Source organism: Mugil cephalus, chromosome 6 (assembly GCF_022458985.1).
Source record: "Mugil cephalus isolate CIBA_MC_2020 chromosome 6, CIBA_Mcephalus_1.1, whole genome shotgun sequence".
Lineage (NCBI taxonomy): Eukaryota > Metazoa > Chordata > Actinopteri > Mugiliformes > Mugilidae > Mugil > Mugil cephalus.
Genome location: NC_061775.1, coordinates 21,949,608 through 21,973,297, shown reverse-complemented (window position 1 = coordinate 21,973,297; position 23,690 = coordinate 21,949,608). Strand labels below are relative to the sequence as shown.

Below are 23,690 nucleotides of genomic sequence, written 5' to 3'. Positions count from 1 at the left end.
ATAGGTATGTATGACGGTTTTTGCAGAAGGGTAGATGGAGGATATTAGCCAAACATTTTTTGAAATATACCATCTTGGTATCTGCTCTACGGACTTCTTTTAGTTTTCCCAGATAACATGACTGTAGGCAGATCTAACGCAGAATTATTCTCACACAGAAATCTATCAACAACCTTTGTGTATCTTTGTATCTTCACCCATCAGCGTGCCTGTATTCATCCTTCTCCTCCGGCTCCATCTGTGCCTCCATTGATCTCTCTATTGTCTTTTTTTTTCTCTGCCAATTCTTCCCACTCCACTCTGACTATTGTACTTCTTCACATGTATTGTCTGTCTTTTTGCTCTCACTACTCCCCTCCCAGTATCTTCACTTCCATGTGCCCCATGTCCGTCTTCAAACGCCGCCCCCACTCAAATCAATTTCCCTGTGTAATACTCTTACACATACACTCACACACTTTGTAATGGATCTCTTACACCAAGTGGAGAGCCTAATCTGGTTTTAGCCCGCTAAGTATGCTACCTAACGTTGGGCATTACGCAGAGAGTAGGGGAGAATATGGTTTGGGTTTTATGCTAAAGCTCTCCCTCTTTCTATTGCCTCTAATGACATGCTGCAGCCTGACAAGCGGGGGCTGAAGTCAAATCCTGCTCAATACTTTCTTCGGCAGCGAAAGGGAGAACTCTTAAATAGCTTACAAAATAATCTTATAAATCACGGCGTGGCAATCATCGAGTGGGCTACCAAGTGAACTTTTTTTTTTAAAAAAAAGAAAAAAAAAACAATGGAGAAAAAACATAAGAAAGAAAAAAAAAATCAGCCAACATCTTAATTATGGGTCTCCGCTTCTGAACATGTCGATTATTCCCCACGTTCCTATGAGGAGTGTGTAGGGGCACAGGAAACGATTAAAAAAAAAAAAAAAAAAAAAAAAAGCTGAAATCACCTCGAAGGCTGCAATTCTGCTGCCATCTTCCCCTGTTGAAGCAGATAATTAAAAACAGGGGAGTTGCGAGCGACGCAGCAGACCCCTGACACTCGAGGGGACCGGTTCTCAAGCTGTGTGCAAGGAGGTCCTGCTGTTTCATCTCAGCCCTAAAGACGTGATGAAAGTCTCAGGTGGAGTGAGGCGTCTCAATGATAAACCGTATGATAGGGAAATGTTTCGTCCACTATAGGGGTTTCAAATTGCTCACAATTACCTGTAAAGACTTAGATAATAACTCCAAATGATTCATAATCTAATATCGCATACCCTGTAGAGCAGGGATGTCAGACTGATTTTAGTTTAGGGACCACATACAGCTCAGTTTGACCTCATGTGGACCAGACCAGTAGCATTATAGCATAATAATCTATAAATACCAACAACTCTGAATTATTTGCGCCCCTAGTGGATAAATCAGGAACAGCACATACTTTTTATTGAAAAATTGCAATCCATGTCTTCTTTGTAATTGTAACGCTTCGCAAATTCAGTTAACGGGCCGGATCCGACCCTCGAGTTCTGTATTTATCCTGCAAGCCATATGTTTAACACCCTAGCTGTAGAGGGTTGCAGGGTGGAGGAGCCTATCCCAGCAAGCACTGGGCTAACAAAGGTAGACAGATAACCATCCACACTCACTTGTGCAGGTAGAGGGCTAACTCAGCTTTTAAATCATATTAAGGCTCACAGTTAATTAAGAGAGTGGCAGCTTTTAGTAACAGGTGAGTACAGGCATGTGGCCAGTGTCAGTCATGGTTCCAGCTCCTCAAATGGTAATAACAGATTTTTAAATCTAAGACAGTAGGCTATATTATCTTCAGTTTGTGGACTAAATACGTGACCTTGGGGAACACACTCTCTGACCATTAAAGTACTGCCAACTTTAATTTCAAGCTTTGCCCTGTACGCTTTCACGTTAACAATAAATAAATTTAAGTCAAGCCGTTCGAGAGCCATTTAAAAAGATAAATTTCAACCCACACCAGCCTGGGAGTCATTATACTTCTTTAAACCTTTATCCCTTATTGGACATCGTGTGATAAATTACAATTTGATCAATTTCACTGATCCTCCTCTCTGGCGAAGGTGAGAAGTCGTTTGAGTAATGATGTCAAAGATTTCAATTTGCTTTAGAGATAAAAGGCAGTTAAGACGGGAGCAGAGCGATGAAGACGGTGTTTAGAAATTACATCATCATTGCAATTTGAACCTGAACTATATTGTGGCGCGTGTGTGTGTGTGTGCGTGCATGTGTGTGTGCGTGGAGATGAGAGGCCAGGGATGATGAGCTCTCTAAGGATCTGGATCTCACACACAGACACATGAGTGAGAGTCTCCTCTGAAATTATTCCCCCCCCCCCCCTCCCCAAAAGGATGTTTTCTGACTGAACCGCATCAACCCCTCAGATCACAGCAGACGCCATCTTTGAGGGGATTGCAGCCTTTGATGTAAAAGGCTATCCAAACATCTGCATGTGAAACACACACACATTTAAAAAAAAAAGAGACCCCACAATTAAAGATTAGAAATGGAAGAAGAATGGAACAAAGGTAAAGGGCTCGCAATCAACTGCCTGCGGTAAAAACACCATCAGTAAGTACGTCCGCAAATGCAACACTCACACACTAAGCAGCCTTTTTTTGTGCCTCTTATTTCTGGAGGACCAATAAAGATTTGCTCCTTCAGTTTCATCCCTCCTCTTAACCGATTCTGTGTCTACATGAGTAAACACTTCAGACGAGCTGCATCCTCATCCCTCTCATCCTCATCCTTTGTCTTCCAACACATCGGCCCTCCCACACTCTACTCTCCATCGCCACCTCTTCTTGGATCTCTCTCATCTCTCACTGTTTCTCTCTATCAGCACCCCCTCCCTCGCCCTCCCCCTCCACCAGAGTTTCAATATTTGCAGAGCCAAAAGGTGAAATTTCTTGCATGTTTTCTTTTTGAACAGTGTAGCATATCTAAGCTTTCCTTATCTTATGCACGGACAAGTGATCAGAAGCTTTAATCAGAACAAGAACGCGCTGCACTACGAACAGACATTAGGAAAAAAGAAAAGGCTTTGTATAATTAAAAAATAAATGTACCCTTTATCCACTTCTACCATTTCTACTCCTCTCCAGGTCATCGCCGGGCTACTGAACCTCAGAAATTAATTCCTCCTGTTCAGTAGTGCTTATTATATTATTCAATACTTATGTGCTCATTTGTTTAGTTAATCTGTTAAATACCAACAGCAGATTTTGCAGGGTTTCATACTCTCACACTCGTTTATAAGCACGTGAAAAAAACAAATTATTGCCTTAATCCAACTTTAACTGGACAACTTAAGTGCATGTAAGCGAGTTACTCCGATTCAATCCAGCATGTATACGCCTTAATCGGACTTTAACTGGACAATGTATGACCCCAGAACGAGAACATCCAAGAAAGCCTGTCGCAGAAGAAGAAGGTAAACAGAGCCGGTGGAAGAACCACCTGAGGGATAGCGCGCATCTTATGTGCACATCATGTACAGGATTATAAAAACTATATTATCATCCATCTTGTTGTTGTTTGAAATGCCGGTCTGCTGCATGAACAACTGTTGTTTATTATATGACATGATAAATCAAACGGAAAGGGGGCCGTGTTGACCCGCTGATAAGACACATATCGCCACCTAGTGTGGAGGAGGAGAACATGTTCCCGTCAGTTATTCGATTTTCTCCGTTGCATGTAAACTGGGACAAGGACCGCATTCAGAAAGTCAAATTTTGAGCAGAGCTCAATTAAGCTGTGCATGTAAACGCACTAAACGTAATCTCAGATTTTGTGGAGGGGGGACTGAATTTTCCCATTCAACAGCTGAAAACCACCAGGGGGGAAGAAGTATGCAACAACTGTGGCACAAGATGCAGACAAGACACTGTAATGACATGTAACATTTGACATTTTAAAGAAAAATATATTCATATTTAGAATACAAAGATGGCGGGTTTTTGTGGAGACCATTTTCATAGTGTTGTTCTTGTGGTTGTTATCGGCAGCAGTATCACATGTGCACTTGTACAGTGAATTACGTGAGCTTCGTAGGACGGCATAAGATGTGTAGATGGAGAGAGAAATGAGGAATGGATGGATGAGATGCATAAGCGGCAGAGCTGAGTGGATCCGACGCTCGGCATCTCTTCAACCAGCCGCCCACTCTTCCACCCACAGCAACATTGTTCACTCAGCTGCTCCGTCCCTCTTTGAAAGATTTCACTCTAAATGCGGATGCATCTTTTAACATCACTTACAAACGATCCGTATGGCTTTGTAGTGCACGTATAGAGCTGCTCGTTTCGAGGGAAAACTCAACTGTAAAACACGTCTAGAGCTGTAAATCCGCATCTAGACCGACTACATTGGAGCCATTCTAGCAGCCTGCGTGTTGAAGCATCTGTCCCTAGTTAATATTACTTTCAGACAATAAATAATGGTGATAATTAGATTAAATTGTGCACATAATCCTTCACTTCCTGGCCACTGGATCATCAATTCATCACTTATTGATCTTTCCAGGAGGCCACTTTTTCTTCGTGGTGACCTCCCCTCCTCTGTCTGTCTCCCTTTCCGTCATTAGTCATACAATCTGTCATTTTAAGTCAATCCTAACCTTCATCCCTCATTCATCAATTCAGGTTCTTCACATTCTTCCTCCACCCCAATTTCTCAATATGTCTCCTGCACTCCTACGTCCTTCTTCCTCATCCGTCTTGAATATTCATGTCCAATGTGAAATGTGAAATTTGAGTGATAGCTGCAACAATTAAAGAATTACTAATTTCAGATTTTAAGCAAAGAAGATAAACATGCACTCATAAGTGGAGACTTAGTGCTTATGTTCTTTATTTTGCTTTTTTTTTTAAATAAGGTGCTGCACAAGTACCCACAACAAAGCGGTATATGCAAAAAGCATTAATGAGATCACAAATTGGAAAAACAGCCAAATGTACCCAATACAGAAAGGTGGTCAAAGGTGGTATAACAGTCAACACAGTGCCGCCTAAATTGAGATCTTAAGAGTCATTCACAAGCACCGTACAATAAATATCTTTCTAATGATTAAATACAAGAAAGAACTCAAAGACCTCACTTGGACTTTTTAACTTTTTCTTTCTAGAGACCAAAAATGTAAAGAAAAGATGAAAAATAATAATTAATCCATAATGCCCTGTTGTGCATTTCTGTAAGATGCACCTGTGAAAATGTCACACTCCTCACTCAATAACCTCTCACACACATCAGTGAAACTAGAAGGTTCCCTTTTTCTTACAAGCTGCATGCACAAAAAGGGAATCAAAACGAGACTGGAAATGCCTTACTAATAAGAAAACTGGTGACATTTAAATCTTAAAATACCAACACTTAAATTATTTAAACAGATGAAACAAACAAATGCATTGTATGTCGTTCACAACTCTTCTATTCTTACATGACAAAGAACAAAAGGAACAGGAGTAAAATATGAATATTCAAAACTGCATCCTGACAATACCTCAGGGGACAAGGTATAGTTCCCCTTTTGACGCAGTCTGAAGACTTTGCACCAACTGTCTGTATCTGTGTGTGTCAGCTGGTTATCATGGGTGCTTCTTATCTTTCGTGGGCATTTGTGTGCTCCATAAACAAGGACACAAGGCTGAGGGCCCATGATAACAGTGACCAGAACTATCAGACCTTAACAGTACGTGCAGTGGGTGTAGCATGCACCTCGACAGTGTGTGTACTTGATTTGTACAGTAGCGAACTTGTGTGTGCGTTTAGGATTAGGATTTTTTTTTTGTGTGTAATGGTGTGAGCTGCAGATAAGACAAACACTACAGACAACATGTCTGCTGACCGAAGATAGAGACTAACTTAATGAGACACCTGCATATTTCCTCTATATTTGAGAGATGAACAAATTACTTGATTATTACTGAATGTAACAGAGGGGCTGGATGGATTTTTATATTATTTGTAGAGGTGATTCTCCAGTTTTTAAATTTCTGAAACTGATCTATAGAAATCACATTAAAAAAACCTGGCTCCTCTACATGTGAGTCGGGTGTTGGCTATACGAAGATTCGAAATAGAAAATGAGATGCCAGTTACATCTATATTTGTCCATCTCTTCATCTGCCTGTCCAAAGTCTGACGAGGTGGCAACAGTCGAAGCATGGTATTCCAGGCGTACCTAACACATTCTAGTTCCTTGCACGGGTCCCAAGATGTTTCCGGGCCAGTGAATTCTGGGCCTACCCGCGGGTCTCTTCCTAGCTTGGCATGTCTGGTAATCCTCCAAGGGGAGGCTCCTGGAAGGCAACCCTCGACAGATGCCCAAAACCACCACCAAGGAGCAGCAGCCTCGCTTCCAGCTCCCTCCAGATGTCTGAGCCTTTCACCCCATCTCTAAGGCTGAACTCTATGGAGGAAACTCATTTGTTTGTATGAGCGATGTCATTCTTTAAATCACTACCCAAAGTTCATGCAGGTACATTATGTGAGGGCTGCTTTGTCTTACGACTCGGTTCCCTCTTCACCAGGATGGTTGGGTACAGTGGCTGCATCACTACTGCTACCACACCCTCTGTCCAGGCAGACTTAATATTCACATAGTGTAAACTGATCAGTCACAACATTATGACCATTGTGTAGGTCTCGCTTGTGCCTCCAAAAAAGTTGCGACTCAACAGAGAATAGACTTGTTAATCGGGGTCTTTCGGTCCTATGGGTAGAGGAGAGGGGCCTTTGTGGATCAAGCTTGCTCCAGTGTATCCCACATATACTTGATCAGTTTGGGATCTAGTGAATTTGGAGGCCAGGTCAACACCTTGTGCTGTTCTTCACGTTTTTGAGTTAAACCATGTGTGTCTGTCAGGCTGCATCCTTTTGGGGATGGCTGCTGCCATCAAGGAGTATCAATGCTATGGTGGTGGGGGTGCCTGGTCCGGGGTATTCAAGGTGGCTGTTACATGTCCGAGTAATATCCACATGAATGCAGGTCCAAATGTTTCCCAGCAAAACATTGAATTGTTACAAGATGGTCAATGTCATTTACTTCTCCTGTCAGTGGTCATAATGTTGTGGCTGACTGGTGCATATGTAATGAAGACTTTAAACTTAAATCAGTGCTTCTGCAGAATACTACGCCACAGTCATTTCACAATTTGGATCAACCATTTCATCACTACATCATTTTATCCTACTAGACATATGTGCAAAGTGTATGTCATACGTAAGTAAGGATTGTTGAGTTGTGGCCAAAAAAAATAATAAAAAACCCTGTAACCTTGACCTTTGATCACCATGGGTTTACTTTCAGCACATCCTGCTGCTCAATATTATAGCTCAATTGTATATCAATTGGCTGTTACAATATACATAAACGGAAATAAATGGGAGCATGATTTTTCCTGAATGTACAACACAGGAACAATGACACGATCTCGACCCACAACCGCTGCGTCTATAGTGCCGCCTCTGAATTGTTACAGAATTACATAATTTACTCTCCATTTCTGTCAGTTGCCTTGTAATGAGAAAAGGTAAGGACCAATAATGCTGGTGAGAACTGGTGCGGCACAGTTAACATTGTCGTCGTCATCATCATCCTCATCATCATCATCATCTTCTCTCTCTACGTGTCAAACATGAGGTATTTTAACAAGCCGACAACAAGGCGTGCATGTGTCGGGGTACTAACTTCATTAGCTCTCCGCGGCTCACTTTAAGATTCAAGATAATTGACGCACACAAAAAAAAAGAGAAGTACAAAAGAGAAGTACACAGTCAAAGATAAAACATGATGACATATTCAGTCAGCCGATTTAGCAGAGAGGCAAAAGGTACGGTAACTCTACGTGTGTGTCAGATAACAGCCGCGTTACGTTTGTGTGGTCTCTGCTGATTTCCATTTAGTGATTCACACGGAGACAGATGGACAGATGATGAGGGAGAGAAAAAGAAGAAGGGAGGATGAGACAGAGGGTGGTACAAGGAGGAAGAGGGAGTTAGACGAAGGAGAAAGGAGAGCAGTGACAAGCCGTTGTCCAGGGATGCAATTAGATGAGACACGGCTGCTGTCACTTAAGGCAGGAAGACGGAGAACAGAAAGAGAAAACTAGAAAAAGAGCACTGTTAAATCTCATAATGTTTTGTTAGCTAGTGCAGCGCACTCCTGCGAGAACAACCTTGAACGCACACAGTACACACACACGCACTAACAACAGACTTTCCATCTGAGCGGCGTATAGTGGTCAAGGTGCAGGTCACGCATTGTAACCACAGCGTTCAGTCCAATCCCCAGCTGGAGGACTTCTGCTCCGTGTCATACCCTTCACCTCCCACAAGTTTTCCTGTCACTGTGAGTGTCCAATAAAGGCAAGAAGCCAAAAAGGTAATCACACAAAGGCGCTTGTCTTGCTCCACTCAAGAGCCAAATGTTCAACTCTAATTAGTAAAGCCCTAATTTGCTTAATGACCCTTAACGTGCAGCAAGGCAGAAGCAGTCATGCAGGTGGATTCAGACAGGGCTGTATGGTGTACCGGTGTTTTCCGTTATGATGTGAATTTAAATATACCGGCAAACTGGTGTATTTTAGACACTGTTTCAGACCGGACCATTTTCAGTGTAGCAGCTCTAAATACACATGGTGCGACACCGCGAGGCGTGGTGAAGATGGAAAGGTCCGAACAACGGAAAAAAAAGTGCCGTGCCGATTGTTTGGGTTTTGTTAAAATGACTAGACGTCCCCAATTTCTGGGGACAGTCCCTGTTACGGATGACCTGGTCCCCAGCTAAAGCTGTCCCCTTAAATATTCACAATTTTAGTTGCGCTGCAATTGACATTACAGAGATAGCAGTTTGAATATGTTTAAATATTAATAAATGTCAAAATAAATGAAACCATAATTGTCCCTGTTTCTTCATTTCATCTTGATTTATTTATTTTTATCTCCGAGCTGTAAACGTCCCCATATTTTTCTACTAGCTTTGGATTATTCTACAATATTTACTCATCATCACAGTAAAATAGTCCATCCACAGTCAATCTACTGCATTAATTCCTCTCTCAACAAGTAGAAAATGTTGTGAACATGTGATCATGCAAACAGAATTTCACACTTCTGTAAGTTTTTATTAATATATTGTGGAAGTGACAATAAATATGACTTCAATTTTGAACAGAATCGCGCCTAAAATTAAATTACTGAAAGAAAAATGACTCCAAGACTCTGTCAGTAGCAGTATCATCAGTATCATTTTTTTTTTGTTGTTGTTTTGTTGCAGGAACCTTCTGGCAACAGGCGGAAACCTGAGCCATCCAAGCTCATGAACTCTCCATTAAGCAGCATCACTATCACAGAAAAGCGTAAATCAACAGCAACCCAGAGACAGATAACATTTGTAAAGAGAGGAGGAAAAGTTAAAGGCGAAAAAATAGAGCATTGATGTAAACACCAACAGAAAAATCGGTCAAAAAAAAAGACAAAAAAAAGCTTAATGAGTGTTTTAGGCCAGAGTGAAAATGCTACAAAAGATTGATGATGTTATTGCTGCGCAGCGAGTCACCGAGTCCATACTCGTCCCCGTGGTTTGTGTATTTTTGCATTTCATCCACACCGTCACACACATACTTACACAACACAAAGCAACAGGGTAGTGAGCTTTTTGCCAGCATGTGCTGTCTTCATTACTGGACAGAGCGGCAACAAAGACAAAGGCCTCCATTGAAAGGCAGGGATTCCCAGGATTACCCTGGCCTTTGTATCCCCAGATCCCTGGTTCCGCAGCGCTGCCCAAATAGTACAAATACCTCTGGACCCGGCGGCGTCATGCGAAATCGGCCAGCCCGCCGTGGATTGTTGGATCAATTGATGCCTCCAGATTTATAACAGATCGGAAGACAGCTTCATCTGCATGTCCGTGGGTACATATGTAAATGTGTACATCTGTGCGCCTGTCTGCCATCACAATTCAGAGCTGCTTTTAGTTCCAGCAGCACAGACTCGATACCAAACAAAAAACGAGCCCTAAATGTTTGTCCAAAACTTACTCACCCGACAAATTTGGATTGATCACATTGTTTTGCCCGGGTTTACGGCCTTGGGGTGGGGGTTAAAAGCTCAAACCACGAGCATTAGAGCACTAAATACTAAAATATGTTAGATTGTTACACAAAGACGTAGCAACACTGTTAACAGACAAAAGGCTAAATGGGTTAGCCTACTGTTCCACACCATGCCAGCACATATTACAGCTAGCCACCAGTCGGATAACACATACACTGTACACTAACATACAGACACAGTGAAAGAGTCCATCAGCCAAATAACAGCAGCATGTTCAACAAGGCCTCAGCATGCTAACTTAACCCCACGGTTAGCTCATTGACTACTAGGGTTAGCTTCTCTCCACCATATAGTCACCGCCATCCCCGCTAGCCGCGCTAGTCTCCCTTTATTCTGACATTCTGGCTGTAGGTGTGTGTTCACTTGTTTGTTTGTGTGTACGTTGGGGTGGTGCTCTGTCCACCGTAAAACAGAGAGTGGAGAAGTGGAGATACACAATGATGAAAAATAAAAAAATGAAATAATGTACATTTGCTAAAATTTGATCAGCGACCTCATTATTTATTAAAAGAACACCATCCAGATGTGTTCTATAGAAAAAGTGATATGAAATGACTGTTGGTGATATAAAAGAAATTATGGAACTTGACTTTCGGGGGGGGGGGTTCTGCTCTGCAATTTCAAATGAATAATTAGTCGAAAACTGATGTAACCACTGCTCAAAGCCTTAGAAAAAGCTTGCAGTGGGTATGGATCATTTGAGAAAGAATCACAGTATGACAAATAAATAATTAAAGCTCATTAGGCTCCGAGCTTGAACAAATTTGGTTTGGTGTCAGGTCTGATCAAGCAAGGGAGAAATCTAATGTATTAAAATCTGGTCTATTAAAGAGGCCAATTTAATGATTGACACACATCCTCATTTATCATAATCCTCTGGCAACAGGTGGAAGGAATCATTTGGGATGGGAACACCAACACAACTAGAATCTGAATACATCAAAACTGCAGCCAACTGATAATCTGCTCCGATAATGAGATTTTATCGAGTGTTGGCAATCCCACCAGATTGTAATGCGAGCACGGAGACTGATAATGATGGATGCTTAGATTTTTTTTAAACGCGGGCCAAGGGCCAGTTAACAAGCTGTTGCTAAACTGATTCCAATTTTCTTATGGTGGGGAAAAGACATAAGGAAGGAAAGAGAAGTAAGAGAATGTGGGATGGAAGCAAAGATCAAAGGACGTGAGAGGATTAGTGACATTTTTGGCAATGAGAAGTGGAAAAAACATGGAGACCAAGAAAGAGAATACAGAAAGTTAGCAGCCTTGCTGCCACAGGTACTCTCTTTTTGTTTCGTCTGTGTTGGGAGGGGGGGTGTTGAATAAAAAGTCATCATTAACCGAGGAGCTGAGGCAACAGCCCGGAGCAAAGCCGCAAATGGAGGCACGGAGATACACCCAGCGGGACACGCTTAAACACGCACATTAACACAGATATGTGCACTGCAGGACACGCTGACATAAACAGTCCCATCACTATGGCCTAATAAGTCCAAGGAGGAAGGCAGGCTGAGTGAACCGATATGGTCATGAAGTGCGGATGCATGCCAAAGCTGTTCCGTGCAACATATTTCAATTAGAGTGATGGTCTAGAGGGGAGGAGCCAGCAGAGGTTACTGCATAAACAGTGACAAAAAAAAACACCTCAGAGGATCAGACAGACAAAGTGCAACTGGTTTATCATGGATATAATCACTGCTATTCCACTAGAGGAATTCAATTAGAGGAAAGACAGCGAAATATACGTAGGAAATTACCATGAAGTCAATTACTAATGCATCCACAGAGAATTATCTGTGGTTTAAATTAACTCTTAGATTCCAACAGAAGCTGCTTAGACAGGCCGCTAAGATAAGGACCAATGAAGTAACCTGGTGGCAAACATTCTGCAGATTAACATGAATGCTAACTATATGGCCACATACCAAGAGACAAACATCTTTTAACTTATTACTGGTACTATAGAAACCATATGGTTATATGTCAGATTAACAAGAAATCAAGGGCCGAAAAGCGAAATTTGTGATGGTTCCTTTACAATTAAAGATGTCTGAACTGCTCGTCTCAATTGGTATCATTCCACACTGGCTCAGGTTAACGACTAAATATTTTCTTTACTAATTTTCCCTATCATATCCAGTCGGTCATAACGGTCATTGTACAGCTTGTCCTCAATTAGTTATTTTTCTTTTTCTACGGTTAATGGTCCTGCTCAGTACATCCGGGTCACTAGGACTGGGCAATATGAGCAAAAATGTATATCACAATATTTAATATTTAATATACTGATAGTATCACAGTATCGTTTTTTTCATGCATAATCCCGGCGCACAACAAGAGGCATGTGATCAGTCCTAAGTCCATTCTGTGTCCCAAGGCTGTCCACCTAGATAAGTCCACTTGTGAGGAAGATTCAAATCAGGATAAATGGTTATTACACACAGAAGAGCTGTGCAAAAGCAAAGCAATATGCCAGATATGCCAACTAGAGGTAAACTATTGTGTAAATGACACAAATCTCTGGAATGAACAACAGTAGTTTTAGTTTGAAGTAAAATTATTCCCAAACTGAAATAGTGAATTGAACTTGTTAAGTTCTTGGAACAACAACCACTATTCTAAAAGTGTATTAAGAAGATTTTAGAGTGCAGTTACAGGTTTAGATTTCATTCTGCAGGTTTACAGAGTTTACAGAGTATTGAATGTGAAAAAAATCCTTTTTATGCCACATTATGCAAAGGAACCCAATAGTTATGGAAGCACGTTCCTTCTTTTAACGCTTTAGTTATCTAGTGCAGACCAATACAAAAACATTTTTAAGAACACACACACTCCCAAACTCCCAAGAGATGCTCTCCGTACCTGGATGTGGTTTTGTGACTGTGTATGTGATAAATTCAGCTCAGGGAATATGTCTGCATTTCACACCAATTATAAAAATCTCTGCCCCCATAAAACTGCGCAACCATTTTCCCGTTTCCCAGGGGTATGGTGCCATTTTTGATTCACACCTACTTGACAGCGGTGTCTGACCTACATGTGTTCCTTAAATACCAGGACAGATACATGGAAATAACAATGAAAAATGACAGGCGACTGCAGGTGACCCAGTGAACAAATGTCTATGTAGGAGTCAGCCACAACATTATGACCACTGACAGGAGATGTAAATAAAATTGACCATCTTGTGACAAGTCAGCATTCTGCTTGAAAACTTTTAGACCCGGCATTCATTTGTGTGGCTGTTACTCAGACATGTACCACCCACTTAGACCAGACCAGGCACCCCACCACATAGCATTGACACTCCTTAATGGCAGGCACAATGGAGACCTATACAGGTATATTAGGAGGGTTAGTGAAACTAATATGACCTAAAATGTCAAATGCCAAAAAAAAAAAAAAAAAACTTAATCCCATAAACTTCAAGACACTAAAAGTTAGTTTTTATCTGAAAAACTTTTTGCAACAATTCTTGAAACAAAGAACTTTTGCCCTTTGCTTATGATTAATATTTCATCGAGAGTTTATTACACAGCCCAGAGGCTCATAACAATGGCAGAAAGATACATCAACCAAATATAAAACCTATTTCCTATATTACACTAATTTGACTGATAAAGGCTGTGCAAAGCACAAAGTTTCTTTTGTGTACTCCGTATATTACATTTGCAGAGGGGCTCAATATTTTCTTTATTAACAGAAGAATCTGTTAAAATAATCTGATGAGGGGTGTAAAATTTTCAAGGGTGCCAAGGTTGAACGTGATGAAAGACCATCGACCCTACATACATGACTTGTGGGCAAATCATTCCGCATCATAAAAAGTTAAAACGCTTCACAGTTCCACCTTTGGGAAAGAATAAATCCCTCCGACTTGTTGCTCACCTTCCTTGTTAAAACCAAACGCACTGCATCAAAGCCAGCTGCGATAGATGAACAGATTACTTAGCCTGACTAGAGCCGATTCCTGGATAATTCTCTGCTGAGCGCTCAGCAACAATGTGAGCTGAGATTGATTACGGAGTGCTCCCTCAGTCCATCCCATCTCCCCCTCTCACCACCTACTAATACAGTACATTAAAAACCTGCCTCGCTTAGCTTCTGCTGCATTAATGTTTAATGTTTTTTTTTTCTTTGTTGGTAATCGTTTAATTTTGTTCCTGAATGTTAGAATTGGATTTCAGCCCACATTTTAATCTTGAGGCACCTTGTATCGTGTCATTTTTACTAAGAAAATAAATTATTGTTATATACCATAATCACACAATGTTTTTTTTATTATTATTATTATTATGCCCTAGAGAGCCAAGTGTGTGAGTGTATTTAAATGTGTGTGTAAGAATCAATGATGCTGATAAAAAAAACAAAGCTTTCGACGTGACCCGTAGGAAATCTGATGTGGCTATGAACTGTGAGCAAATTCAAAAATGGGTAAAAAGTGGACCTTAAGTGGAGCTGAGGTTGGCAGGTGACGAATGGAGAGAGCCAGGCTAGCAACGTGTGACGTGTGACCCTCCAGTCAATCAAGGCATTCGTGTGCTACTACAGTATCAGCTGTGTTACTCTTTCATTTGCATCAGACTTTGATTCTCCATGTATGATTCTCTTTACCGGTCTCTATCAGGCCTGATGCAGATGAGTGCCTTCCCGTGATCAGGGGGATCAGGAGATCTGTCCCACTTTTTTTTTCCTGTTAAAAGGGAGTTTTATTCCCCCCTTGCTACCATAACCTTTCTCTGAGGGTTCTTGATTCTGTAATGCATCTTGAGGTAAATAAAAATGAATTGTTTTCCTCTTTTCCACTGTCCTGAATGGGGAAATTAGCTACACAGACCTGCTATTAAGCTACGCTCGTCAACATGGAGATGTTTTTTCGAGAGTTTATGATAGAAATCCATGCAGCCAGTTTGTTATGAGTGGCCTGAGACTGAAAACGTGTCATTCAGTGAGCTCGTTCAAATTTGAGCCACCTGTGATGTCATTTGTCCTGGACGCAGGCCCCACCCAAGAGCCCTGGCCTACACGGCTTCACCTCGGCCCCTCCATTCCCCTGCACACGTAGCGTTGGTGCTAGCGACAGCCACATTTCGTTTCAGCATCGGATGCACACGGACAATGAGGTCGTCCCGGCATGTACGCTGCTCTGTGCTCGGCTGTAAAGGCTCACAGGCATCAAACAAGAGCAAAGTGGCGTTATTTAGCGTACACTGACTGGAAAATCTGCTTATCGTGACCATTAACTGTGCCACAGACATCTTAGTCTTAGTAAACTTTATTAGCCCAATTTGTTTCACAGCCAGCAGCAAAACAACACACAAAAAAAATAAAAAATACAGACAGAAACTACACATTCAATCACATAGTCCAACAATAAACTTGACGTACCAATATTTCTGCTGTTCATCACAGCGGATTATTAATGGTTATTGGTACAAATTAATTTTTAGTCTATTTGTCTTAAGCCTAGGTACCACGTACCAGCCACCAGATGGAAGAAAGCTACGTTGGGAGGCCAGGAGGTTACCAGGGTCAGACAGGATCATTTCTGCTTGCCTGGTAGCCCCGGCTCTGTACAAAGCAGAGAGCTCTTCAAAGTTTTCCCCTGTAATTATGCCCCACATCCTCACTATATTGCTGTATGGCCTGTTTCTGTCCTCCACAGTGAGGGACTCAAACCAGCAGATAAAAGAGAACGTTAAAACAGACTCGATAAAACAAGAGTAAAACGTCCTCTTAAAAGTGGTACAGACATGTTTGTACCAATGTAAACACACATTTACTTAACCCTCGAGTAAGCTAGCTCGCTAGCGAACAGTGGCTCAAAGTAGCATTAAGTTAACCAAACATTAACAAACGCCTTGTCTGAACCTTTATTGCCAAACTTGTTCTGGGTTTAACTCCGGTACAAACAGATGGACTGATGTGGCTTCAGAGCGCCATGCCGTCATAGTATACCGATCTCATTCTCAGGAGGGAGGTAAACAGGGGCCCCTGAGCATGTAACAAATTTCATCAAGTCATAAAAGAAACATATCAACTTGTGGAAATGGGCATCTAATGTCCCGTTTAATTCATCACAACAAATTCAGAGTATACGTTCCATTTCCCAGTGGGAATCTTCTGCCTTGCAGGTGCAGCAGTGGTGACTGCATTAAAATAAACAGTGTGGTTAGCTACAACAACAGCCTCATCTCAAGACTCGCTGGAGGTCTTACCACCAGAGGTGATCGGCAGTGAAGTGCAGAAAAAGTGAGAAACGTCTCAGCGGAGAGCACCTTTATTTGAACAAAACCAAATGAAGTGATCAAATATTCAACCTTTGTGGAGCAGAAAGACACGAGAAGGCCTCGGAGGCCTGGAAGCAACGATAAATAATAAACTCTCTCCTGTTTGCGCAGAACTTTACATTTCCCCTCCAACTAAAATTTCATCCGTTGCGTAAGATTTAAACAGCAGCTGAGCCACCACCACTCCTCAAGTGGCAAAAACGGTATGGAGAGAGTTTGTGTTGAGAAAACGTCAACAGACATTATACAGAATTTGACATATTTAACACTGGGTAAACAATGGAAGCTAAACAGAGGGTTTGAACTTTAACATTTTAACATTTCAATTCCTTCAAAATCAAATCAACTGCTAAACAGGGACTGGAGCAAAGAGGAAATTGTGTTAAATTCTAAGCTCCGAGTTTGAAGAGACAGAAAAGGTGAAAGAGACAGAAGGAACGAGAGGAAGAGCTGGAGGAGGAGGGGGAGAGAGGAAGGAGAGGGTGAGTCAGACTGTAAACACTTGGTTGGGGTGATGTTATCCAGCTGCCATGAAAACTGATCCAACGGCTGGCAAGTCTATGTCACAAATACATAACACACACACACACACACACACACCCTAGATGAACACTCCTCTCCATGCACGACACGTGAAAAACACAGCTGCACATTTGTTATGACACACGCCAAACATACGCACACATGTATGTGTATATATGTTTGACAAATGCACATGTACAAAAGTTCAAGTTGTGTGTTGAGGGCAAGTGACAAGGCGACAAGTCCGGGGGTTACCGGATCAAGGCGAAATATTCAGTCCTTCAACACACACAAATTGAAAAGCTACACAGGCTTGAAATCAATCTTCCACACCTCTAACCGAAGCAGTCAGGGATGTGAGCCGAGGAAACGCGGTCTACCCCGCCTGCTGAGGCTGCACGTGCGACAATTCCCACTTGTACTGATTTCAGGCGGATTAAAGAGCTGATGAGCAGAGCAGCTACGTCTAAATGCTGTAATAGCTCCTCCACTTTGTCTAGAACAAAAAGCTCAAAGACGGCAACAGCCGAGCTCCAGCAGAGCTCACGGACCGAGAAGTAAACAGATCCCTTCTGCTGAATGGTTTCAAGGCCGAACAGTCGTCCTCGTGAGAGTCCAAGCAAAATAAGTTGTAGCTGTTTGTCAGCTGAGAGGGCACATTCGATAACCGCGACCTTGAGCTGCAGTGGGAAGTCTAAAAACAATGAACAGCCTGGGTGGCCGGCCGAGCGCAATTAACTGTGACTCAAGTAATTACTCAAAAGATGAGTTCATTGAGGAGTTGCACCCCTCTACTTGACGGAGCTAATCGGAGGGTGGAGTCTGAGGACCTACCGCAACCCTGCAAAGGGAGTCAACATGAGTTCACATGTACAGCTGCATAGTTCAGGCCCAGTTCAGCATTTAAGGAAATTTGCATATTTGCTTTTGGGGCGAGAATTGATGAGAAGGCCCAGAACTTGCTCACAACTAGTGAACAGTGTATATTGATGGAGCCGACAGTGAACACGATGCAAAAACACGAGGTCCCGAGCTTTGTGTAGCAATATTAAAAGTACTATTAAACACAGTACCAATTTATATAGGTTATCCGTGTCTGTAGCGCACAGCACTGATGAGCTCATGTGTTTATGTTCACTTCTGTCGTGTTGCATTAGTTGACATTGTTGCTGTAGTTGTAGAGTGTGTTTTGTATTTTGTTTTTTGCAACTGCAAGAGCTGAAGTCGTTCAAGCGTTACATCATTTGCTCTGTCGAACTTTTAAATCTAACAAGAATCAAAACTTTAACTTTGTAAGCATTGAAGCCATTATGTACTTTCCGGTCATGTTTAATTGTAGTCATGTATTTACATGCAGTTCCAGGGATTTATCTAGGGGGGGCACCAGTGTAGAAGCGCATATAGCTAGGGTACAGGTGGAGGAAAGGAAGTGTGTGTTTGTGGGGAAGCAAACAGTATTTTGCCCGGGTCGACTGGGAGCTCGTCACAATGGCTGGTGTTTGAAGTATACGGATATGGGACAGTGCTGTGATATTTTTCAATGTGGTGAGAGAATATATGGAACGCACTGGACATGTTTGTGTGGACATGTGTTTATCGCTTATCCAGGAGCACACAAGCTCAGTAGCTTATTTATGGCTTATTTAAGTTTCTTTAAGTCACTACAGTAAACAACATTTATTAAATTTGCATAAGTGCTACTCACAGAGCGTCACTCACAGAGTGTCTGTGAGCCTGTGAGCTTAATCTAGTGTGAATAAAGCAACAATTACACAGCAAGTTACCTACCATATTTCTTCAAACACACAAGTCTTGTGCAAACTGTCATCTTTTTGATTTTGGGGTGTGCAGTTTAGTTTTCCACTTCAAGGAGTTTTGTTTTCCTGCATGCGTTCATATATTTTATTCCTTGTTTGTTTGTTTTCGGGGTTTTTTTTAACCTGAATCAGCTCAACTCAAGTAAATTGAGCTGTCAAAAAGTGTAGAGCTGTAAAAGGTACAATATTCACCCCTGACGTGTAATGGAGTGGAACTAACGGAGAAATTCTAGGACAGACTCTGCTGCTACGATCCACATGTGCACGACGACCAATCGGAACGCAGGTTAAAATGAAGCAGAATATACTGTCGGATGCAACGTGACTCATGTGCCACGTATGGAAAAAATAGTCACGCACACACAGCCTGAAATCACGCAGTTGAAGGGAAAATAAGTTTGTTTAGCTCCTCTGTTGCATCTATAATGTTAAATAGTGCTACGTCACCACTGTCCCTGCAGAAGTAATTCCTCTCAGCAGAATTAAACAGAAGCTGTGCAGCACTCGATGTTGCTGTACTGGTGAATTTATTATTGTGTAAAAAAAATACACATTTTTGGTGTCATGTTTTTATCCATTACATTTTTTATTTTTTTGTGTTCATGCACATTTTGTATCATTAACAATGGGGCCTCTGTGGGCCAGGCTTGTTCCAGTGCGTCCCACAGATACTTGATCAGTTTGGGATCTAGTGAATTTGGAGGCCAGGTCAATGCCTTGTGTTGTTTTTCATGTTTTTTGAGTCCTAAATCATTTTTGTTTGTGTGCTGGTGTCAGGCTGCATCCTGCTGCTATTAAGGAGTGTCACTGCTATGGGGTTGGAGTGCCAGGTCTGGTCTAGGTGGGTGGAAGATTCCAACATCCACATGACATCAGGTCCAAAAGTTTCCCAGTGGAACATTGTCACAATTGTCACAAGACGGTTGATGTCATTCACTTCTCCTGTCAGTGGTTTTAATGTTGATGGCTGATTGGTGTTTTTACTTCATAAATTATTTAAAATGTCATTCGCAGTGCGTTTCTTGATGATCCTGATGAAGGCCACCAGGCGTCTGTCTAATAAAGTTCCATTTCCTACAAGTGCCGCTGGAGTCTTAACCTTTCTTAAATAAAATACATGACAATACTACCTGGAGAAATGATTAAAAGAAAACCTCCCCACCTATCTCGCCTTCACCCGAGGTCCTCGACAGAGCTCTTTGAAGATGTCTCTCTAAACTTCCTCCAATTTAAAGAGCGGCCACGTTATGCCTTCAAATACGTGGATGAAATGAAAGTAAGGGGTGCTTCACGGAAAAAGCCAGACATGAAGGGACAAAAAAAGGGAGTGTGAAAGTGTCGAGTTTATGTGAAAACCGACACAGACGATGACAGTGATGGGTGGTAGGGAAGGAAAGCGGTGGCGCGTCCAGCATCGCTGTGAGACTGGTAAGAAAAATTCAACTTTGCCTGAAACGGATTCTGATGTTTGGCACGTCCGACTTCCACCTCGGTACATCAGAGCCCGACACCACTGCAGTAGCCTAATTAGTAGAGCGCTGTGGCTGCTAGTCCGACGAGGGCCGTGTTTCCTCATTTGCTCTGAAACACCATTAACCTTTTGGACAGGGGGCTTTGATATCTCAGCTGTTTACAGCTCCCCTCTGCTTTCTAAAAGTGTTATGTTTCAGGAGCTTGGCTGACTGCATGGACTAAATATAGACACTACGTAAGATTTCCCTGGAAAGGGACACGCTCTAGGGGCAGGGGCGTGTGTGTGTGTGTGTGTGTGTGTGTGTGTTCTTGTATTTCCAGACGTATGTGGACCAAGTGTACTCGGAAGGTGAGAAGAATGTGGAAAAGCTTTGAAATGAGTACAGCCACATGGCGCTAAATTTTACACACAGCTTATTCATGGATAGGATACGGTTTAGGATTAAAAGTGCCATTAATATATATCTAAAAGTAGCACATGTAGCAGAAAACTCCAAGGTAAGTGGTTAAAGACAGAGTAAAAATCAAGATATGACAACTGACAAATGACTACAACTAAACATTTAGATGCAACTAAATTAAAGAAAAAATCCACGAGTAACAGAGTAATGCCCAAAGTGAGCCCAGACCTTAGTGACGTGCACCTTCCCAGAAATGTAACGACGTGTTGCGGCAACGCAGACCACAAAGGCTGTGATTGGTTCAACTGGTAGTAGCGCATTTCGGGTTAAAGGGAGACGCCACCCCTATATGAAATTTAGTCACTCAACGTATTCCCCAGGACTGGATAAGTGAGAAAAAGTGTTTTTAAATCGGTCCAGGCATTGACCTAATCTGGTAGTGCAGGTGTTAGCTTTAGCTTAGCATAAGCGTTGTCATGTAGTGTTGCCAATTAGCCAGTCGATTTCAAAAGTGATAAATAAACTCAAGAATTTCTTAACCCTAACCCTAACTCTATCTTGTGACCAGTATATTTACATCGAGTACAAATGTCTAACAATATTCTGGCAAAGCTCCGCTGCCAGGCGCAAATACACCACGCAGCACCTGAAAACCAGTCACATCGGCGTCTTGACAGAAGTTGGGGGGTTTTCAGGTGCTGGTGTGGTGTCTTTGTTATAAAACCGACATGCAATATGGGAAACTATATAACAACCAGCACTTTTACCTTGAGTATTTTATCAATATTCTCCAGAAAAATGAAAAGAAATAACCCATGCCCATTATTAAATATGAAACAGACCACGGCCACTACAAACAAACACTTCTTTCTACAGTATGTTGATCTATTAGAAAGATCACTCCTTGCACTTCACCCTACACCACCCACACTGAGGATATCACCACTGCACTTCTTTCCATATAGCTATAAATACAAATTAGTGATGACAGTTATGGTGCGGCTGTATGTTTAGGGATTAGTTTACACCAGGAGTCATCAACTACATTTGTCCAAGGGCCAGAATTTTTCTCGTAAGACACTGTGCAAACCAGATGCTCTCGTAAAATGAAACAAAACAAAATAAAATACTGTATCCTGAGTAATATATTCTTTTATATATTAGGTTTCTTTCCACATTTATGTTAAGAGACACATATTACCTGTACTACAGCAGGCCACTAGGGGGCTATAGCATTTCAGTGTTGCGAGTTTCTTAGTTTTACTTTATTTGTAATTATTTGTGTATTTGTGTGTAAGTCTTTGTGGGATCAAGCAAGGCCATTTGTGAAAAACAACTTTAGATAAAATGAGCATGTGAAACAATAAAAGAAATGTTAAATGAGGGCAACAGCATCTTTGATTGAAGGGAGGTTATGACACAAGCTACCTTTCAGAGGAAGGCATTAGTTTCATTTGATTTAAATAGTAAATAATATAGGAACATACTCTTGATTGTGTATTTGATGCTCTCATTCAGTAATATTGTGGGGGTCGCATGGGGGCCGGATGTGGCTCGCGGGGCACCAGTTGACGGTCACTGGTTTCCAGGTTCATTTGAGCTTGGGAGGCGTTTGTGTGTGCGCTCTAGTAAATCTATCTTTGTGGGAACCAACTGGACTTTCAATCACAGGACATTTTTAACAGTTGTCTCGTCTTCAGAAGGGCAGGTTAAGGGTCAAAGTTGATTTCAGGCATTCAGTTACAAGGTCTAACACTAAAGGCTAAAGAATATCAGTTAGGGTTCTCACAAATACAGGCATACAAGGTGTTTTTGTGTGCGTGTGTGTCTGAATGTGTGGTTAGACGTGAGTTTTACCTGTGCCTTTGTTGCGGTCCACGAAGCAGTACTTGAGTTCATATTCTTTCAGAATTTCATGAACTTCCTATGAAGAAGAGGGAAAAACAAGACTTCAGTCAAAAGATCAGAATGCAACATTAATCAAACGTTCTTTGAAACATCTCATAAAAGCTAATTTTAAACTTATTCGTGGCATTTTTTTTTTTTATGTTTTTATTTATTTATCTTCCAGACGAATGTAATGAGAAAAACCAGTTCACTGAATGTGTCAGGAGAACATCAGACAACAGCACAGACAACTAATCAACCATCTTCACCAACACCAGCGTTCACATATAGTCTCTATGACGACTTTAAATCAGATCAATCATCGTCACAACGATGCTCAAGCAGACTCTTACTTTACAATAAGCTCTTTGACGGGAGACTTCCCAAACTGCAATAATTTGTTTCTAATGAGTAATTATGTTGTTGATGTTTTTTTTTCATTCTTAAAGATGAAAAGATTTTCTCCTGCAGCACACCACACCGCTCTGCACTCCATACAAGGGGCACACAGTGATGCATATCAAAGTAGTAAATCAGATTGCACTCTCCTGCAGAAACGTCTTTTTTTTTGTAAATATATATATATGATGAAACAAAAAAAAAGTGAGCAAAGACAGATGCAACAGCACAGCAAGAGAGCCTCAAACTTTAAGGGTATTATGAACTCAGCTGCTCAGTGATAACTCCCCGTTAGCCTCGGTGCCTTCCTGATGGTTTCACTGCTCGGAGCACAAGCCGTTCAGAGCTCAGGAACAAGTGTTTTTAGATAAAGTCTGGTAATATTAGCGACCTCAAGGATCCAGTCACTGGTGCGACAGTTACACACTGATCAGGAGCGCGGTGTAGGTGAAACGACTGAACAGTGAACAATGAGACAACCTTCAAACTGTGGTATATAATCTGACCACTCCAAAGTAAATAAATTATAGTTATGTGCCACAAGAAACCAGACTTTTAACAGCATGATGTACGGCAGACAGTTGGTTTGTTCTAGTCTGTCGGATCAGTGAGGAGTAGAAGAAGAAGAAGAAGTGTAATCATTTATCATTGCACACAAGTTACAACGGAATTTAGTTTGAAAGCAATCTCTAGTAGAAGCTTGATGTCAGGTGTTTAAAAGGTAATAAATATATTAAATATTTATAATATATATATATATTTAT

General features: G+C 41.6%; 1 protein-coding gene across 2 annotated transcripts in view; it reads right to left on the bottom strand.

Annotated features, from left to right (window-relative positions):
- Window positions 1-23,690, bottom strand: part of raver2 (ribonucleoprotein, PTB-binding 2) — an 86,793-nt gene that overhangs the window by 44,468 nt on the left and 18,635 nt on the right. For both annotated transcript variants that reach the window (XM_047587654.1, XM_047587655.1), the window contains exon 2: window positions 22,498-22,564. In XM_047587654.1, coding sequence (XP_047443610.1) covers window positions 22,498-22,564 — 67 coding nt within the window. The remainder of the gene's footprint in view (window positions 1-22,497; window positions 22,565-23,690) is intronic.